This window comes from Cricetulus griseus, chromosome 3, assembly GCF_003668045.3.
Source record: "Cricetulus griseus strain 17A/GY chromosome 3, alternate assembly CriGri-PICRH-1.0, whole genome shotgun sequence".
Lineage (NCBI taxonomy): Eukaryota > Metazoa > Chordata > Mammalia > Rodentia > Cricetidae > Cricetulus > Cricetulus griseus.
In genome coordinates, this window is record NC_048596.1 from 256603430 (window position 1) to 256620643 (window position 17214).

Below are 17214 nucleotides of genomic sequence, written 5' to 3' on the forward strand. Positions count from 1 at the left end.
GCAGTTGCACACTGACAGAGGCCCTTCCAGGCAAGAGAGAATGGCAAGGTTTGTCAAGGCCTAAGCGAGTCACTCCTGCTTCTCAGCAGATCCAACCTGAGTTGTGGTGTTGGGGCACCAGTAACAGCTTCTCTAGCACTGGTTTCTGCTTTCTGAGAGCCTCTGTGTTCTGCAGAAGCAAGGTCACATCACCTCCTGTGAACTAGGGTGTTAATGAGCCCTCTCATGTTGGATGAAGCAGTCTGTCACCGCCATGGTCTTACTCTCCACATGCTCTTCTCCAAGTTTCTCCCATTACTTTGTGAGTGGAGCACCAGACCCCTGTCTTCACACTAACGTGTTTCTGGTTTTCTTTCTTTTTAATCAACATTCTTGCCCTGTGTGATGTCACCTCCCTTGCTGGAACACAGACTCCCAGAAGGTCAGGATGCTGTCTGTCTTGTCCACCTCATCAGTATCACTAGGACCAAGTCCTGGGAGGCCCTGAGGATCGGGAGGAAGGGAGCTTGCAGATACATGCCGCTTTCAGCACAAGGCAGAACCTTTGTCTCTATAACAGCTGCTGTAGAGTGCACCCAGCTTAGCCAACTTGTGAGAACACCCCCCTGTGACCACCCCTTTGGTTGTTTCACAACCCTGGAGTCCTTTGGACAGACATTGGACTCTCTGCTAAGCACAGAGTCCTTCAAGAAAAAAAAGAAAGAGTCCTTCACTCAAGGGTAGAGAAGGATGAGTGAAGGTCTATCAGAATATAGATTTGTGAATCACAGATGCTGGGACAGATGCTGTCATAAGGAACCTGGAGACATGAAATACACTTAGCTTGCCTGGGTGGCACAGGAGCCCTCTTTTCAGCACAGTGAGCAAAGACACGGGGATAGGAGCACACAAGAGCCTGGCTACAAGGAGGAAATGTTAGAGGCTCATCTGGCTGTTGCACAGCTGTGGATGATCAGACAGTATAGCAAGAAGTCAGCTAGCAAGGCTTTGTGGGTTATTCCTGGAACACCCTGGAAGCACTGGGAAGACAGAAAGCTGTTTTCTCTGCTTTGATGGGCTCAGGCTTACATGTCATGGAGTACGGCTTTTGTGGAGAGAAAAGGTTACACTGAAGAAGGGGTGGTAAGCTATGGTTAATGTTCCAGCAAAAACAGTCATAGTCTGAAATACTCTGAGCACCATGTAGCTGTGGTAGCATTACTATTAGAAGGGGAAACTAACTCTTACTGGATCCTCAGTATGAGTCAGGTTCCGTGTTAAGGTTTTCTACATGGGGCTGGCTCTGTCTCATCCTCAGAGCATGGCTATGGAACCAGAGAGAAAAGGTGCACTTGAGGGTTGTTTCAGATGGGATGAGTAGAGGATTTGCTACCAAATTCTCAGGTAGTTAAACGTGGGTGTATAGTGGTTGTATTCATTAGAGTAGAATGTAGAGAATGAATAGATAGGACAAGAGAGGGGAGAGAGAGGGAATAGAATTTGCAAATATTTGGTTTCAGGTTCCTGTGGCACACTCTCCTAAGGCCTTCGGTTGAGATGCAGACTTGGGAGTGATTCCTACATCTGTGAGAGTCAATCGTGGCTACCCAGGAAGAACATGAATTTGGTTGGCATGAAACTCACAAAGGATAGTCAAAATCAAGCGGCATTCAGAGGGGATTGGAGAAAGGCAAGCTTAGCGTTGTAGAAGACAGAAAACACATGGCGGGAGGGGCGAAGGAAGCATGAGAAAGTTCTATTACAGAAACAAGAGAAGGATGTCAAGAAAGGGGTGAATAACACCAGGAAGCCAGGCAGGGAAGCGGGACAGCACCTGTAGACCCCGAGCCCACATGCCACCGTGCAGCTAAGAGTGGCTTCAAGGATGTTCTGTTGCAGATGGGGCTCAGTGAAACAGGATGGACAGGAAAGGAACAGAGAGATATAATTCCCCCCGGGTCTCTCAAGATGGTGGCTGGCAGATAAGGAAGAACACAGAATGGGCTTGTGAAGCAAGGAATGGTTTTGTTTAGAGAAATAATTGAATATAGGAGATGCCTAATTGCTCATCAGTTGGGGGGGGGAGAAAAAGGGAGGGAGGAAGGGAGGGGGCAACACAGCAATGCTGGAGGAATGGGTGAAGTGATGAGGGAATGGGTCCAAATACCATAACGAAAGAGGACATATTGCCACAGAACATTTTTTAACCATAACGAAAGAGGACATATTGCCACAGAACATTTTTTAAAATTCTGGTTTTTCCAAGCTTTAACATTTCTTAATCTTACATTTTGGAAAAAATAGTTAAAATTGATATTAAGTTTTAGTTGAAGTGAAAAGCAATCTCTTCACAATTAAATTGCATATCAGCCCATTCCTGCATCTGATATAAGTTTTTTTCTGTCCTCTTTCATCTCCATTGATATAGAGATAGTGTACATCCTCAGTGTATCTGGATTCAAAGAAGTTAGAGAAGATGTACCATGAGAATCAGAGTGGCAAGGCCACAGCCAGGACCAGTCACTGCTGGTTTGTATTGTATGTCTGGAGCAGACATCAATAATCAATCCTTCTTCCCACCACATGCTGATGGAGTTCCTAGAGTCCCAGAATAGCACATTCCCTGGGATGTTTTCTCAGCTAGAATATAAAGTATGTGTGTCATCCTTGATGATGAGATGAATTCTCCACTTGGGACCAAAACTTATCCCAGAAAGTGGTTGAAATGTTTCTTATAACTAATCACATGTGTTAGGTGTTCTAGTTGACTTATAACTACTACCACCCTTTCCCTGAGTCTCACCTTCTTGTTGAAGTGTGGCACTCTGGGCCTCAGAAGTCTTCCCAATGGACAGCTGGGCATTGTATTTTAACATTTTTATATTACAGGCCAAGTCCCAATCTCTCTCTCACAGAAAGGTATGTGTCTTTCTCTCTTAACATCTAATCCTGACCCCCATTCGTATTTGGTATTCACTGTCACCTCCGAGTGACAGTGCATGGTGGCTAGACTCTGCTGCGTGCTTTTGTCTCTTTCCAGTAGTTTTTACTGCTGCCTTCATCTAGCATCTGATCCCATGGCTAAGCACTGCTCACAGGTGATGGTGAGCTCACCTCTCATCCACTGAGCCATCTACTATTTCATCAGTAGAGAAGAAAAGCGGTTCACACAGCCATTCTACCAGTTTTCCCCCAACAACTTCCCCAGTTACCATTTCAAATTCTTATTTACTCTTTGGATAGGAGTTTTGGTGGTGCTGGGACTTGAACCAGGCAAGTGCTCTACCACTGAGGTTTCAGTCACACTGAACACAGTAGGTGCCAATTCAGAGTGTTGAACAAGCGGATGCATCCTGACCTCGTGACATTTAGGGGCCAGTCTATCAGATTCTGTCAATTCTGCTCAGACATCAACATGGTACAGACACAGGTTTGTGTCATGAGTACTGGGAGCATTTCAGGGTCCCTTCTGGTTGGGTGACGTTCCCTGCACCTGGGTCATCTGCCCAAACCATGTCATAGCCCCTCCCTTCTATCATGGCAAGGACTGGACTCTGCTTTCCCCCACAGTAAGCCAGACAGTGGGGCTGTGGTGCCCTCAGCTCCGTGCAGCTGTGCTGCTGAGTGGCTGCAATGGATCTGGCTAGCTCTTGCACATTCTCTAAGGACTTTCCCTTTTGCTTCTTCAAATCTTTTTCTTTGCATCTCGTGAGAGAGTACATTGCTTGCTTTCCGGGTTTCATTGTGTGTATTTGTTTTTAACTTCCCTTCTAGAGAAAAGTCAAAATACCTAGAGGAGAGTGAGGTTTTCTTTTGTGTGTTTGTGTTGTGCAGTAGATGACAACCAAATGCAGAGACTGAACCGTTTCAGGGAAACATTAGAAATTCAGGAGTTCAAATGACAAAAATTCTAAACTTCAACACTGCACACCTGTCTCAGTTCAGCAGGTTTTGTCTTTATAATGCAAATTGTTTTTGTAAATAAGAGCAAGAAGGCAGTATAAAACATTTAAAACAAACCGTACACATTAGCACTTCAGGAATGCCTATGAATATTTAGCATATGCTAACTAGCCATAATTTTTATCCATTCACTAAAATAAATGCCACCTTTAAGAATCTCTGGAGGCAAGCAATTTCCAAAAGATATTGTAGCTTTCTGTCCCCCAAACAGCCAGCGTTTTCCTTCAGATGGCACTGGGCATTCCAAGCTGGAAAGGGCGTGGGGGCCTGTAGTACTCTAAACATCTAGTGTTGTTCACCATTTCCTATCTTTGACTATGGCTCTACTTCCTGGAATCTACCCCATCCAGTGTTCTTTAAATGAGGTCTTTGCCTAAGCTTCAATTCTTCGGACTCTCTTGATAGGGTCCAGTGTTTCTCTGTTCCCACAGTTTTCTCTGTGTAATGATTCTACCTCTTGTGTGGGGACAGAAACTGTGTCCTGTTCACTGTTAGGATTGTGGACATAGTATTGATTGAGATGTAATGGAAGACAGTGGTACCGTTTGACACATACTATACAATAAGAACCCTCCATCAAAACATTACTTTGTATTTGAAACGGGCCTTCAACCTGATTTGCCTACATTACTGAAATTGCACCATCTACCAAACTATCATACCCATAAGGTTTCCATGTCAACCTAATGAAACAACGTGTTAAAAATAATTTATAAAGTGCTCAATAAATTTGAAGTAGTGACTTAAATTTCTATTATTTAACTAAGTTGATAAAATGCAGATAGTGTGATCAAATGAGATTACTTACAGTCAAGGTCCATGTGAGTAAGAATACATTCTAAAGTAATTCTAAAATGGTAATTGAAAACCTACTTCACAAGTCATGAGAAGGGGAATTCTGCTCAAAACAAGCAAGCAAAATAATGAAGAACTGTGGGTGTCTGCTGCTTATGAGAGTTTATGTTTCTGCCCTTAATACCAGATGCTGCAAATGCCAGGGCACTCTCTGGAACATATTTCATCTTGACAGTGAATAAGTACTAAATGGAATTGGGAAAAACATATTTGGTTGTAGCAAATTACCTTCTTGAAATTTGTAAGTATCAGTGATGTCTTGCATGCCATCTCCTCCGATTTGTTTGGTCACAATTAACTTCCCAATATGGGTGGTATCTACAGATTCTACCACGTGAGTGCCATTTTTCTTAGCTGTAATGTAAACAAGATCGCTGTTGACCTGGAAACAAAAGAGGAGAGCATTAGCCATTCCACTTGTTTGTGGAAACTGAACTGCTAATCTTGAAGGAGAGACTAGAACAGGGCTTACTAAAGACAAGGAAGTGAAGGGAAGGGCATGAAAAAGGGTTCAGTCAGGAGCAACAAAATTCAGTTGGACTGATGAAATTCCTTCCGATTTTTCTACAGAACTGTTTTACAATCTGTGGTACACATTTAAATGTTGAGAAGAGTATTAAGTTCCCAGCACATAAAAATGACTGAAGATCAAAGATTATTATCATTTGTCATTACACATTGCCATCTCAAACCTCACAGAGATACACAAACATAAGTTTCAATTAAGAAAAACAAAGCAAATTCCTTGTCTCCAAAATCTTTAATGCTCCCTGTCACAGACATCCAGGCCCTAGCATTTGTGTGTTCCTTTCTTCAGCTGAAGTGAAGCCACAGGCAAGCTCCTTTTAAAAATGTTCTGGGGCCAGATATATGGCTCTGCCAGTAAAAGTGCTTGCCACTCAAGCTCAACCACCTGAGTCTGATTCTCAGATCCTATGTAAAGATGACAGGACAGAACCAATTCCATCCACATCTCTCTCTCATACAGTAAGAGAGAGGGGGGAGGGAGAGAGAGGGAGGGAGAAAGAGAGAGAGAGAGAGAGAGAGAGAGAGAGAGAGAGAGAGAGAGAGAGAGAATTAAAAAAATTCTGAAGGGAATCCACTTTGTATCAGTCATGAATCAAGAGACTATTTGAGGAAGGTGTGATCAGTTGTCTCATTGTTGAACATTTCTTTCTTTCCTTCCTCTTCCTGGCAAATTCAACACTGTTTGGGGAAACTGGAAGCATCATGTTTATTTCTTGCCTTCCTCAATCCTGCTAAGCTAGCAAAGGCTGTGAAATCTATTTGTAGGAGGGAAGGAAGTCAGCTAAGTGGATTCCCGGGAAGAATTCTGACCACTACAAAAGGAGAGAGGAGCATAGGAGAGTCTGTCCTCCTAAGACATCCCTTATGTGTCATCATGTGGAGTGACATGCTGCTTGGAGCTATTGTCTACCTGGGACAGTGAAGAAAAGCTTGGTTAGACACTAGAACCTGAAAGGGAGAACAGATTTGTTGGCCCGATAAGCCATTCAGAGGGACCAAGCTTAGACTGTCAACCTCAAGCTTTCTTAATAAGAATAAATTCTTGTTTGTTTCAGTCTTATTAACTGTGTTATTTCTAGCAAAACATATTTTAATTGAAAACTATAATTAAACCATCCAGGAGAATTTAGACAATTCCTGGTGACTCAGTATCTAAACTAGGCACTGGATGAAACTGAACCCATGCCCTTCCACGGTTCCGTGTCTCCACCGTGCTTTCTAGAGGCAGCGGCAGATTTGTCTGAAAGGTGATTTCACACACCCCCCCATTGTGGTGCACAAACTCTCTCTTTTGGAGTTCTGTTTATTATCAGGGCGTCGGGTGGGAAACAGCAACACTGCCAATGGTCGTTGGTGTAGCTACTGGGTGTTTTCCAGTCCTCTCCCAGCTTAGCTCCTGCTTCTTTAAGTGAGGTAATAAAAGTGCCTTTCTCACAGGATTACTGGCAGAATTAACTGAAATAAATGCACGTGAACTACTTACCACAGTGCCTGGCATAGAGGTAACACTCAGTAAATGTTATCGATAATTATGTATTATTTAATAGCTTTCTCAGATAGTGTCCAAAGTGCCAGAGCTCTAATGTTGGGCCAAATAGATCTTGTCCTTCCATTACAGAGTTGACACAGTGGTAGAGGAGAGTCTGGGAGTCAGAATCATCTGTGTATTGGAGGCCGAATTAAAACAGGTAGATGTCTTATTAAGGAGGCTTGGGTGGGATTCTAAATATATTTCAAAGTGGCCTCAGATGACTCTAGCGAATATCCAGACCTTCTGGGCTACAGTACAATAAGTGCAGTGAGAGGGCATCTCTAAGATTATTTGTGGAAGCATGGAGGAGTGTGGAAGTGGCCTAAGAGTAACAGGTTGAAATGTTCAAGATGCATAGCAGCTATGTGCTGAAGAATGAGGAAAGGAAGACAGAAGATGGGCAGGTGAGAAGCCTGTTGAGTTCCATAGAGACACTGGATTAGCTGTGGGAAACCTGGACTCCAATGCTGCTTGTGGACCTGCAGGAATCCATGTTCACCTCGGTGAATTTCAGTTCTGGTTTCTGTAACATGAAAACCCATCATTCCTGTCTTGCTAGTTTCATAAAAATCTTTTAGTCCAGAGTGAGATAAGAGCTGTGTGAACATGACTTGAAAAATTCCTAATTGACTAAAACTGGCACAGCCATCATGGGATAATGGTGGCAATATGATGGTGTTCCCCTAACTTTAAAATTGGATATTAAAGAGAACAACTTTCCACACTTCCTCACAAAATGTTCTGAATTTACACGAAACTGGCCTCGGCTAAGGAGGATGTAGTCAGCACTGGGGAAATGCCCACAGTGTTTCAAGATACACTGTAGGTGATAAAATAAGTCTCCTGGAACATCAATCTCACAAAGTCTGTATTGTTCTATTTGGTACAGATGACAGCACCAAGACTCATGAGGGCAAGTGAAGTTTTGTGGGCATGTATCAGGAGAGTAGCTACTAAAGATCTACAATCCCTGAGCCAACCCATAGCTCATTCTCCTGATCTTTACCTTGGCTGGTCCATGGCCTATTCCCCTTGATCTTTACTTTTTGCTGGTTAATAGCATGTATCTTTGACCTTTGGGCTTGTAGTCCATGGCCCATCTTTGACCTTCACCCTAGGCTAGACCATGACTTCCTGCCCTTGAACTTTGTCCTAGGCTGGCTCTATTCCCTTGAACATCATTGTATACTTCCTTTCCCACCTAGGGATTGCCATGCTTGAGATTTGATGGAATGCAAGACTGAGACAGGACATTTAAAAGTAGAGCAAGAAAGGACAGACAACTACCTAAGAAATGTTTGTCCTTTGGGGATGTTTAAATGGGCTTCCTGAGAATGCTAACATCCCTTTTGTAGGAAGCAAGACAAGCATGGCAGCTGTTCCCCTACTTTCAAGCTCCTAGAACAGTGATTATAAACATCCCCCTAATCACAGCCCTTGTCATGGCTCACAGCTTTCCAGGAGGACAGGGCCAGATATGAAGTGACTAAGTCTGGCCTCTCTCTCTTATGGCTGAAACCTCAGGCCAGCCACACAACACTGTCCCTTGTGGGGGGAGGATGGGAGTAACATGTGGCTGAGAAGGCATTTCAATAGTGTGTACTAGGCACAAAGTGACTCCAGCATGCTTTCAGTCCAGCTGTTGGTGTGCTGTATCCATGGGCTAGTCCTGTATCCATGTCTAAAGATGAACAATCTAGGTGCCCAAAAATGTGCAGGTGATAGGTCCCAGCTGCAGCCAACTGCCAAGGCTAGAGCAGTAGTTATGCACAGTTACACTGCCACGAATGACTTCAGGCTATTCTACTTTCTATGAAGGTTCGATAGATAATATCTTTGATAGGAGGGTTGGTAGGTAGATCAGTACTGCTTGTGAAAGCTCTCTTTATACTTGTTTATTTTTCTTAACAATTGTTACCTTTGTGTGTGCATGCGTGTGGGGGGGGGCGGGGCATGTGTGGAGGTCAGAGGACACTTGCAGGAGTCGGTTCTTTCGTTCCACCATGTGGTACCAGGGATTGAATTCAGGTCATTGGACTTGGCAGCAAACATCTTTACTCCCCAAACCATCTTGGCAGCTTCTGCTGGTCATTTTTGATACGGGTTATCCTTGTACACTTCAGCTTGGCCTAGAACTCACCACAGAGCCCTGACTGTCTTCCGATTTGGCCTTGACCTCCCAGAGGCTGGGATTACAGTATTTACCTACACCTGGTGTGTGAAGTCTCCGTGTTTGTGGCTGGTTTTAGTTTTTGTTTGTTCTGAATGGAAGTCAACCTCAGGGAATATCTAAGTCCTTCCTCTGTACTCAGAGACTGTGGCCACATAGAGCCAGGCTCCTGCTGTGACAGCTGGTGCTATCTGCCTTCACAGCATGACACTCTGGCCTCTAGTTGTCTGTGCAGGTTGTGTTGTTTGTCAGGTCCTGGGGGCTCAGGGAGGTGGGCTGGACCCTGGGCAGGCTAGAGGATCTCTGTAAATGTGTTGTTGGTGCCCACGGCATGGTGCTACTGGGGATGGAGATGCCTTCTAGAGCTCAGGACCCAAGGACAAAGTCTCTTTGCTTCATCCATTTATCTGTGGAAACAACCTTGCTGCAAGCCTCACAGAGGAAGCAATGCTTCCTCCAGAGCACACTGGGGCTCTGGGTCCCTGCTCAGTCAGGGACCGCCTGGCACAACTGTCAAGGACAACTCACCCTATACTTGCCATTTGTAGCTTGTGAGTGTGGGAGGCTGGGTCTGCTCTGTGGGTGATCTCTGCAGGGTCACACATGTTCCTTGTGCCTCATAAGGACTCAAGCACAAGATGCAGCAAGATGCTGTTCTTATCTACATCCTCTGTTTGATGTATGTATGTATGTATGTATGTATGTATGTCTGTCTGTATGTTTTCACTGCAGCAGATATTGCTCCTACTGATGAGAATACAGGAGACCCTACCTTCATGGAACTTCTATCCTAGATGTTGTGTTCATGTGTGTGTGTATGTGTGTGTGTGTCCGTCCATGTCTGTGTGTGTCTGTGTCTGTGTGTCTGCATCTCTGTCTGTAAGTGTGTTCATGACTATGTGTGGTGTGGGGTTTGTGTTTGTGTTATGTACGTATGTTTGAGACGCAATGGTGTACGTGCATATGTATAGTACTTGTGTAAACCACAATTGTCCACGAACGCATGTGTGGATGTGTGTGTCTCTGTGTGTGCATGTATGTATAATAGTATGTGGTATGTGAAGGGTGTGTGTGTGTGTGTGTGTGTGTGTGTGTGTGTGTGTGTGTGACTCCCAGGTTATTTACATGCATGCGCATTAGTGTGTGTGTCCATTTGGGGTGAGGGTAAAGAGGGCAGCAGAGTCCATTGGAAGAAGTGAAGGTAGAAGAGAACCATCTTTCCAAAGAAACAGTTCTTTACTGAGAGCCACGGAAGCAGGTGAACATTGGAACTCAGAAGGCTTCGGACTTAAGGCCATTCTATTCTCCATTTACCTCTTCAGAGGCTCTGAGCCATGTTGTGCTGGGAAGAGAGGTGGTACCTGGGTCTTTAGACCTATGGGAACTCAACAATGTGAAGAAGGCGTGTGGGGGTGGGGCCGAGAATCCCAGGTGTGGATGCTCAACATCCCCCTGTCCCTTTCTAAGGAAAGTGGGGGAGAAGAAAGGGGAGGACATTTTCCAGGTCTCTTTCCCCTTTCTGGTTCTATTTTCACTCAGATAACAAGGAAAGCCCTAGAAAAGCTGATGATTAATCAATGAGCTAGATGGCCTGGGAGGTGGTAAGGAATGGATAAGATGTCAGCATTCTGAGAAGCAAGAACAGGCAAGCCACCTGCTGACTTCCCTCGGGCAGGAAGAGGAAGGATGACACACAGGTGGAGGAAGGGAAGGAGTGTCAGCTTCAACCTGAGTCACGGAGGAGATGCATACTAAAGTTACCCGCTCACCCCTATGGGGTCCTGGTGAGCACCCCTGAGAGAAGAAACCTCATATGCTTTTAGGCAGCTCATGTATCTCTGACAGATAGCTTGGACCTGGAATTCAGCCCAGGCTAAAGCAACAGCCTGAACCCTCTGACAAAAAAGCCTCTGCAGCAGCAAGAGAGGGCAATTATCTGCAAATCCTGATGACATTCCCAACACCCTGATCTATATTTAATAACAACAAAAAGCGCTTGCATTAACAGCTATTAGGCCCTTCACTACTGCAAGAAGGCCAGCCTCTCTCCTTTGTAGCAATGAAGTACAATAAAAATATAAAAATAAAGCTTCATGGGTTTCAGAGTGATCTCCCATTAAGAGATTTTCAGAGTGTCATAAACTGGCAGGTGACAGCAGGGGAAGTTTGTACGAATTTTCAAATGCCAGAGTGAAATCAAATGGATAAAACTCCCAGCACAGTAAGGCTGGTCTCCCGAGGCATCTGGAAACTGCAATGGCAGGTACAGTGCATTCCTTCTGTGTATTCCACATCTGTGATTTGTGCTGTCTAAATGCTGACACTTACTTCTTAATACTATCCCTACTTTCCTGGTGACTGCCACGTGTCTAGCTCACGTCTGTTACCCTTTGAATGTGAGTGTGCCTCACAGGATCATGTGCTTGAACACTTTGTTCCTAGCTGACAGCAGAGGTTGGGGAGGCTGTGGAACCTTTAGGAGCTACCTGGCTCTAGCCGGAGGAAGTGAGTTGTTCAGGGCAGACCAACTCTGCTTCCGGTAGACTTCCTGAGGTAAGGTAGCCAGTTGCTTCATGCTTCTGCCTCAGCTGCCATAACCTTCCACATCACAACAGACCATTCCCCCCTTGGACCACAAGCCCAAATAAATCACTCTTCCCTCATGATTTGTCAGGTGTCTTTTTCTTTGCTTAGAATGACATAGAGACCTTCCCATCTCCCTCATGGAGAAACAACCCAATCTCTCAGGTAGACCCCCTATCTTCAGTGATAGTTCCAGCCAACCCATGTTCCATAGGCTGTCAGTGCTCTGACTGATGTCTCTTGGCACAGATAACTCTCCCTAGCTTACAGAATAAAGGATTAATTTCTTAAGATGTAAAGATTCCACCTAGACCTTTAGCCTTTACCTTTGTTTGACACCCTGGTATATCATTAGTATGCTGGTGACTGTAGAGCTGTTAGCTCTCTGCACTTACCACTTGGATGCCCAGGTCATCCCTCTGCCTGAAATTCCTTTTTTCCCTTCAACTTTTTCCTTTCTTCCAAATTTATTTATTTAATGTGTACACCGTGTTATGGATGTAGAGATCAAATGACAACTTGTGGGAGTTGGTTCTTGCTATGTGGGTCCCAGAGATTGAACTCAGGCCATCAGCTTGGCAGCCAGTGATTTTACCCACTGAGTCATCTCACTGGGCCCTCCTGACCTCTTTCTAATCTTCTGTCTGAATGGGCACTAGCCACTGCTGCTTCCCCTGTGACCCTATAGTACTCTGCTCTTAGGACTATGGCCATAAGATGCTCTTTGGCTTTTGATGAGGTTATATTTTGATTAAACTCATTGCAAATTGAAGATCTGATAAGCTGAAAATGCATTCCATATACTTCCCCTACAGCACATCTTAGCTGAGTGGCAGGGCACGCTGTAGGGTGTCTGCTATTTTCCCTGTGGTTATGAGGTGACTGGGAGCTGCAGCTTGTTGCTACCCAGTATCATCTGAGAGTCTCTCTATCCCAGAAAGAGATCTGTATTCAAAATCCAAAGCATGGTCTCTATTGAATTTGTATTTCTTTGCATCACTAGAAACTTAAAAGATTATAAGTGAAGTTATCATGGGGAAGGGGCCATCTGTATTTACAGGTGGAATCATAGTTTCCAGGTCACTTTCTGCCTTAGAGTATTGAGGTCTTTGATGTCTTTCAGTTCCTGGCTCCATTTTCTTAATGAATGCATGTCCAGGTACAAACGGAATCTTATGTTGACTATATTGTTTATACAACAGTTACTTACATGTGTTCTTTGTATTGTCACATTTAACTACCAGTGTGGAATGGACTAACTGACATATTCCCCTCTGCGGATTATACATCCAAGGACCTGGGCCTCTGAGCTCCCCATAGCCCTCCCTGTTGTTAGTTAACACTAAATACTTATTCTTTCCTAAGTGGCTGCTAGCCTAAATTCAGGTGCCCACTTGGTTTCAAAATTTCAGCACCCTCTTCATTAGCTAGATTATTCAGGGAAAGGATCTTAGGCACTCTGCCTGCCTTTGCCTTGATTTTCTTTTCTGTTGAGTGGGAAGACTTGCAATACTCCTTTTAAAAGGGCTGCTAGGAGCATCAAGCAGCAGGCAGAGTAATTGCTATGAAAACATCTCAAGGGAATCCTGCACATCAGCCCTTCAAATACCCGACCCAAGAGACTCTCAGTCTTCTCTCTTATCTGATGTCTCTTACATTGATTTAATTAGCTATTTCCTCTCCTTTTATATCCTGTCTTGTTGTTCGGGAATCTTAGACCCTTTACTTAACATCTTCATCAACCCATTAAATGGCCCAAATTTCTCTACTTGAGTAGCTCTTTGTACCCATCCTTCTCTTTTCAGATGCTGCTACTGCTGCTGTTGCTGCTGCTGCCCTTAACTAAGTTTTAGTTAAGTGATCAGGTTCATCACTTAATGCCTTCCCAACTATTGATGCCTACCAGATCCTAGGTACCCTGAACTAAACTCACGTCGGCAAATCTCTTGCTTTTAGTAGAAAAACAACCTCAAGACTTCAAGGCAGGAAAGTGTTAAGTAGGAATTGAATTTAGCCTTAAGAATTTGAGGATGGAAGAATGTCTGGTTGACAGGAAGCATACACCATGTACCTGGGAAATCGAGAAGTAACAACCTGGCGTCTAACTCTTTGATGTGTTAAGAGGCGGTGGTGGAAAATGACACTTTCCTCCAGCTTTCCACTTACCTCTGCAAAAACAAATGGGGCATCAAACTGGAAGCAGACATGGCCATGCTTAACAGCTTGAACAGAGGCCGGCCCGCAGCGGTACATGCCTGTAGCACACAAGAAAAAGGAAGGCGGTGTGAATTTGTTGTTTCCAATTCTGCCCACCTACAGGACAGCACACAGCACTGAGGGGGCTCTACAGATACCAGTGCTCCTTAGCTTCACCAGTGACTTTGCCTAAATATTTCCATCGGCTGCAGAAGACAGGTGACCAATATCTTTAATCAAAGGAGTTCAGCTAGAAATGCCAACTCAATCCCAAATCTAAAGGCCAGGAAAAGAATATCGGACCAACACTATTCCTAATTCTAGTCTGCCGACTTCAAACCCATGCATTAGTCTGTTTGTCCCTTTTTCAAATTATCCTGGTTAGTTTTTGTCTACTTGGCAGGGGCTAGAGTCACTTGGGAGACGGAAACCTCAATTGAGAGAATGCCTCTATCAGGCTGACCTGTGGGCAAGCCTGTGGGGACATTTTCTTGATCTGTGATTGATGTTGGAGCGCTGAGTTCATTCACTGTAGGTGGTACCATCCCTGGCCGGGCAGTTCTGGGTTGTAGAAGAAATCAGACTGAGAAAGCCACCTTTAGCACCTGCCCTGACTTCCCTTTGGTCATGGTGTTTATCACAGCAACAGAAACCTAACTGGGACTGTCCCTGATACATCCTTAGCAGTTCTATTGATCTTTCTTTGACTGTTTTTTTGTTTGTGAGATTTGTCAGGTTTAGTTGTAAAATTTGGACACTAACCATTCCCACTAGCCAATGCTCCTCATTTAACTACTTGGCATGCTCATGTTTATGTTTCTAAGATCTATTACATTTTATCCATCTAGTCACATTTTCTATAAGATTAGCTGCTGTAGTTCTTTGAGTCTCTTCATACTTTAATGTCTAGAACAGCATTTAGTATGATGCTTTCTTCATAAAATCTAGCATCATAGCATGGTTTCATCATGACTGTGGACAGAATGCTTCCATATCTACTATGACTTCCATATCACCATCTCAGACCAACCTCAGAAAAAGATGAATACATCTGGGGTTTGCAGTCTTTTGGTGTTTATCATCATATTAAATAAAGTGTGATTTTATAAAAATCTGGGGTTGGTCACAGCTGCTCCTGATTAGCAGAGTTGGAAAGTTAGAAGACAAATACCTCTCCCCTTAAGTTTTGAAGGAGACCGGTGAACATAAAACATCAGGCTTTGGAAGAACAACAATTTAATAGGTGGTTTATAATTATTTTTCAATGTCTTTATTTTCTCTCTAGTCTTTTACCACCTCATCATTGTGGATCAGAGAGGACTGAAGCATATTTTATAGCCTAGTAAAAATGCTTACCCAGATATTTTTTGCCCTTGTCTTCAAAACTGCTTATCAAAGCAAGATTAGATGAATTATATAAGTTATATTCTTTTCCAAAAGTTGTAAAACAATCAGGGTAAAGCTGACTATTGAAATGAAGTGAAACTTGATTGACAGGCAGTTAATCCTGTATGCGTGCCCAGCAAGCACATTTCTAGAGTTGGTTCCTAATGAGCATGCTACCCACACACTGAGGTGAGCAGTGAAGCGAATAGGGAAGAGGCCGGCTTACCATCACTGTTTTCCTGGGGTGTACTGTCCACTGCTTGCCAGCCTCCAAATCCAACAGGAAGGTCAGGCCTTGTCATCCAAGCCTCATTCCAGCAGTGATAGTTCCTAAGAAGACAACCCCGAAGAGGTTACACTTCCAGTAACGCCTCAATCTCAAAGCAACTAAAGAATGACCTTTATTCTGTGAGATCATCACAGAGATAGATCAAGCTACATCTGTGGGCTTTGGAGATTGCTTGGGTCTTCCGATTTGAGTTTGTGGTTTATCCATTCTCATTGGTATCCTTTGGGGTCCCTGACATGATTGGCTGTTGCTTTTCTCTGCTAAAATCAGCTTCAAGGTCATCCAGAGATACTGCAATCATTTTTATCTAAACCACCCTCTGAGACAAGCTTACGATGTTGATGTTCAAAGGTAGGGAAGAAATGTTAGATGAAGTGAAAATATTTATCTCCAGCTTTCTTTTGCATGGCCTCAAATCATACAAAGCTTATTCTGTAGCAATTTAGCAACACTTATTTGTGTCTATGGTCTTAGACCGTCGACATAGAAATGATACCATTATCTGGTGATTATAATTCTCTAAATCTGCGGCAATTTGCATTTGATGTTCAATGAAAAGAAAAGGTCACCAGGGTAAGTGTCTCTTTACCCTTCACCAAAAGCAGGTACCCCATGAGGTAAGGCCTCTAAAAACTCCCCAGAACCTTACATATGACCCCTGAAACAAGAGTGCAGAGTGAAATGTCATCATGAATTGTATTATTACGTCCTTGGAAAGACCTGAGATTATATGACAGTAGAGAATCAAACGAGAACACATTAACCTGTGAGCACTATAGAAAATGTTCTTATAATACTAAGGGTTTAATGGCAGCTATTGCAGCCTCTGCTTATATAGCACTGATGGTTTCAGACACAGCTGTCATCTATCCTCCTGAAATCCCCCTCAATGCTCATATTTCTCTCTCTCTCTCTCTCTCTAGCCAATTCTGATTGGGTCGATGAAGAGATGCTACCTAACCTAATCAATGCACAGAGCACCTCTCTGAGTGCTGAAGAGTCAAAGACGATCAGGATATGAATTGTAGAATCTCTCATAAAGAACCTTGCAATCTACAAGAAATAACAGCCTATATATTACTTGTCACTTGTTAAAACATGTTGTATATTTATGGCAAGGTTTAATTAAGAGAATATATAGGTGTATTTAGAACAGAAATTGACACACTTAAGTACTCAAACAAAGGAACTCGGGTTTTTAAACATAATTATTGAAAATATATGTGCTGAAGTAGAAATTCACTGGGGGTGCCATAGGATCACTGAGTGATAGACAGCTGGTCTCAGGGTCTTGAGGAAAAGGCAGACGTAGAAAGGAGTGACCACAGTATGTCTGGGACACTATAAATCCACCAGAATTGGGGGAAACTAACAATCACCCCTAACATTCCTACATCCTAAAAATTGTTATGCCTCTTAACACACCTGATAGTCCCTGAACCCTGTGAATTCTATCATAATTACCCCCAGCCCCTGTTTACAAGGGGAATCTGAAGGGAATCTAGCCTTTGATCACACAGGCCATCAGTAGTAGAGCTTTCTAGCCAGGGCTCTTAAATACCAAGATGTTGTATGGGTAAGAAAAAAATTGTGAGAGATTTTGAGTCAAATTAATACCTGTGCTTTGTTCTTATTAGAAGCTATTGAAAAAATTTGAGGAGTAGAGTAAAATTTGCAAATTGGTGTTTGTGGAAGAGGAGTAGTGGGGCTGATCTTCAGGTTTGCTGGGGGTCC

General features: G+C 43.6%; 1 protein-coding gene across 1 annotated transcript in view; it reads right to left on the reverse strand.

Annotated features, from left to right (window-relative positions):
- F13a1 (coagulation factor XIII A chain) overlaps window positions 1–17214 on the reverse strand; it is a 169753-nt gene that overhangs the window by 39314 nt on the left and 113225 nt on the right. The window contains exons 8-10 of the mRNA XM_035441525.1: window positions 15418–15521; window positions 13776–13864; window positions 5026–5179 (exon numbers count right to left, since the gene is read on the reverse strand). Coding sequence (XP_035297416.1) covers window positions 5026–5179; window positions 13776–13864; window positions 15418–15521 — 347 coding nt within the window. The remainder of the gene's footprint in view (window positions 1–5025; window positions 5180–13775; window positions 13865–15417; window positions 15522–17214) is intronic.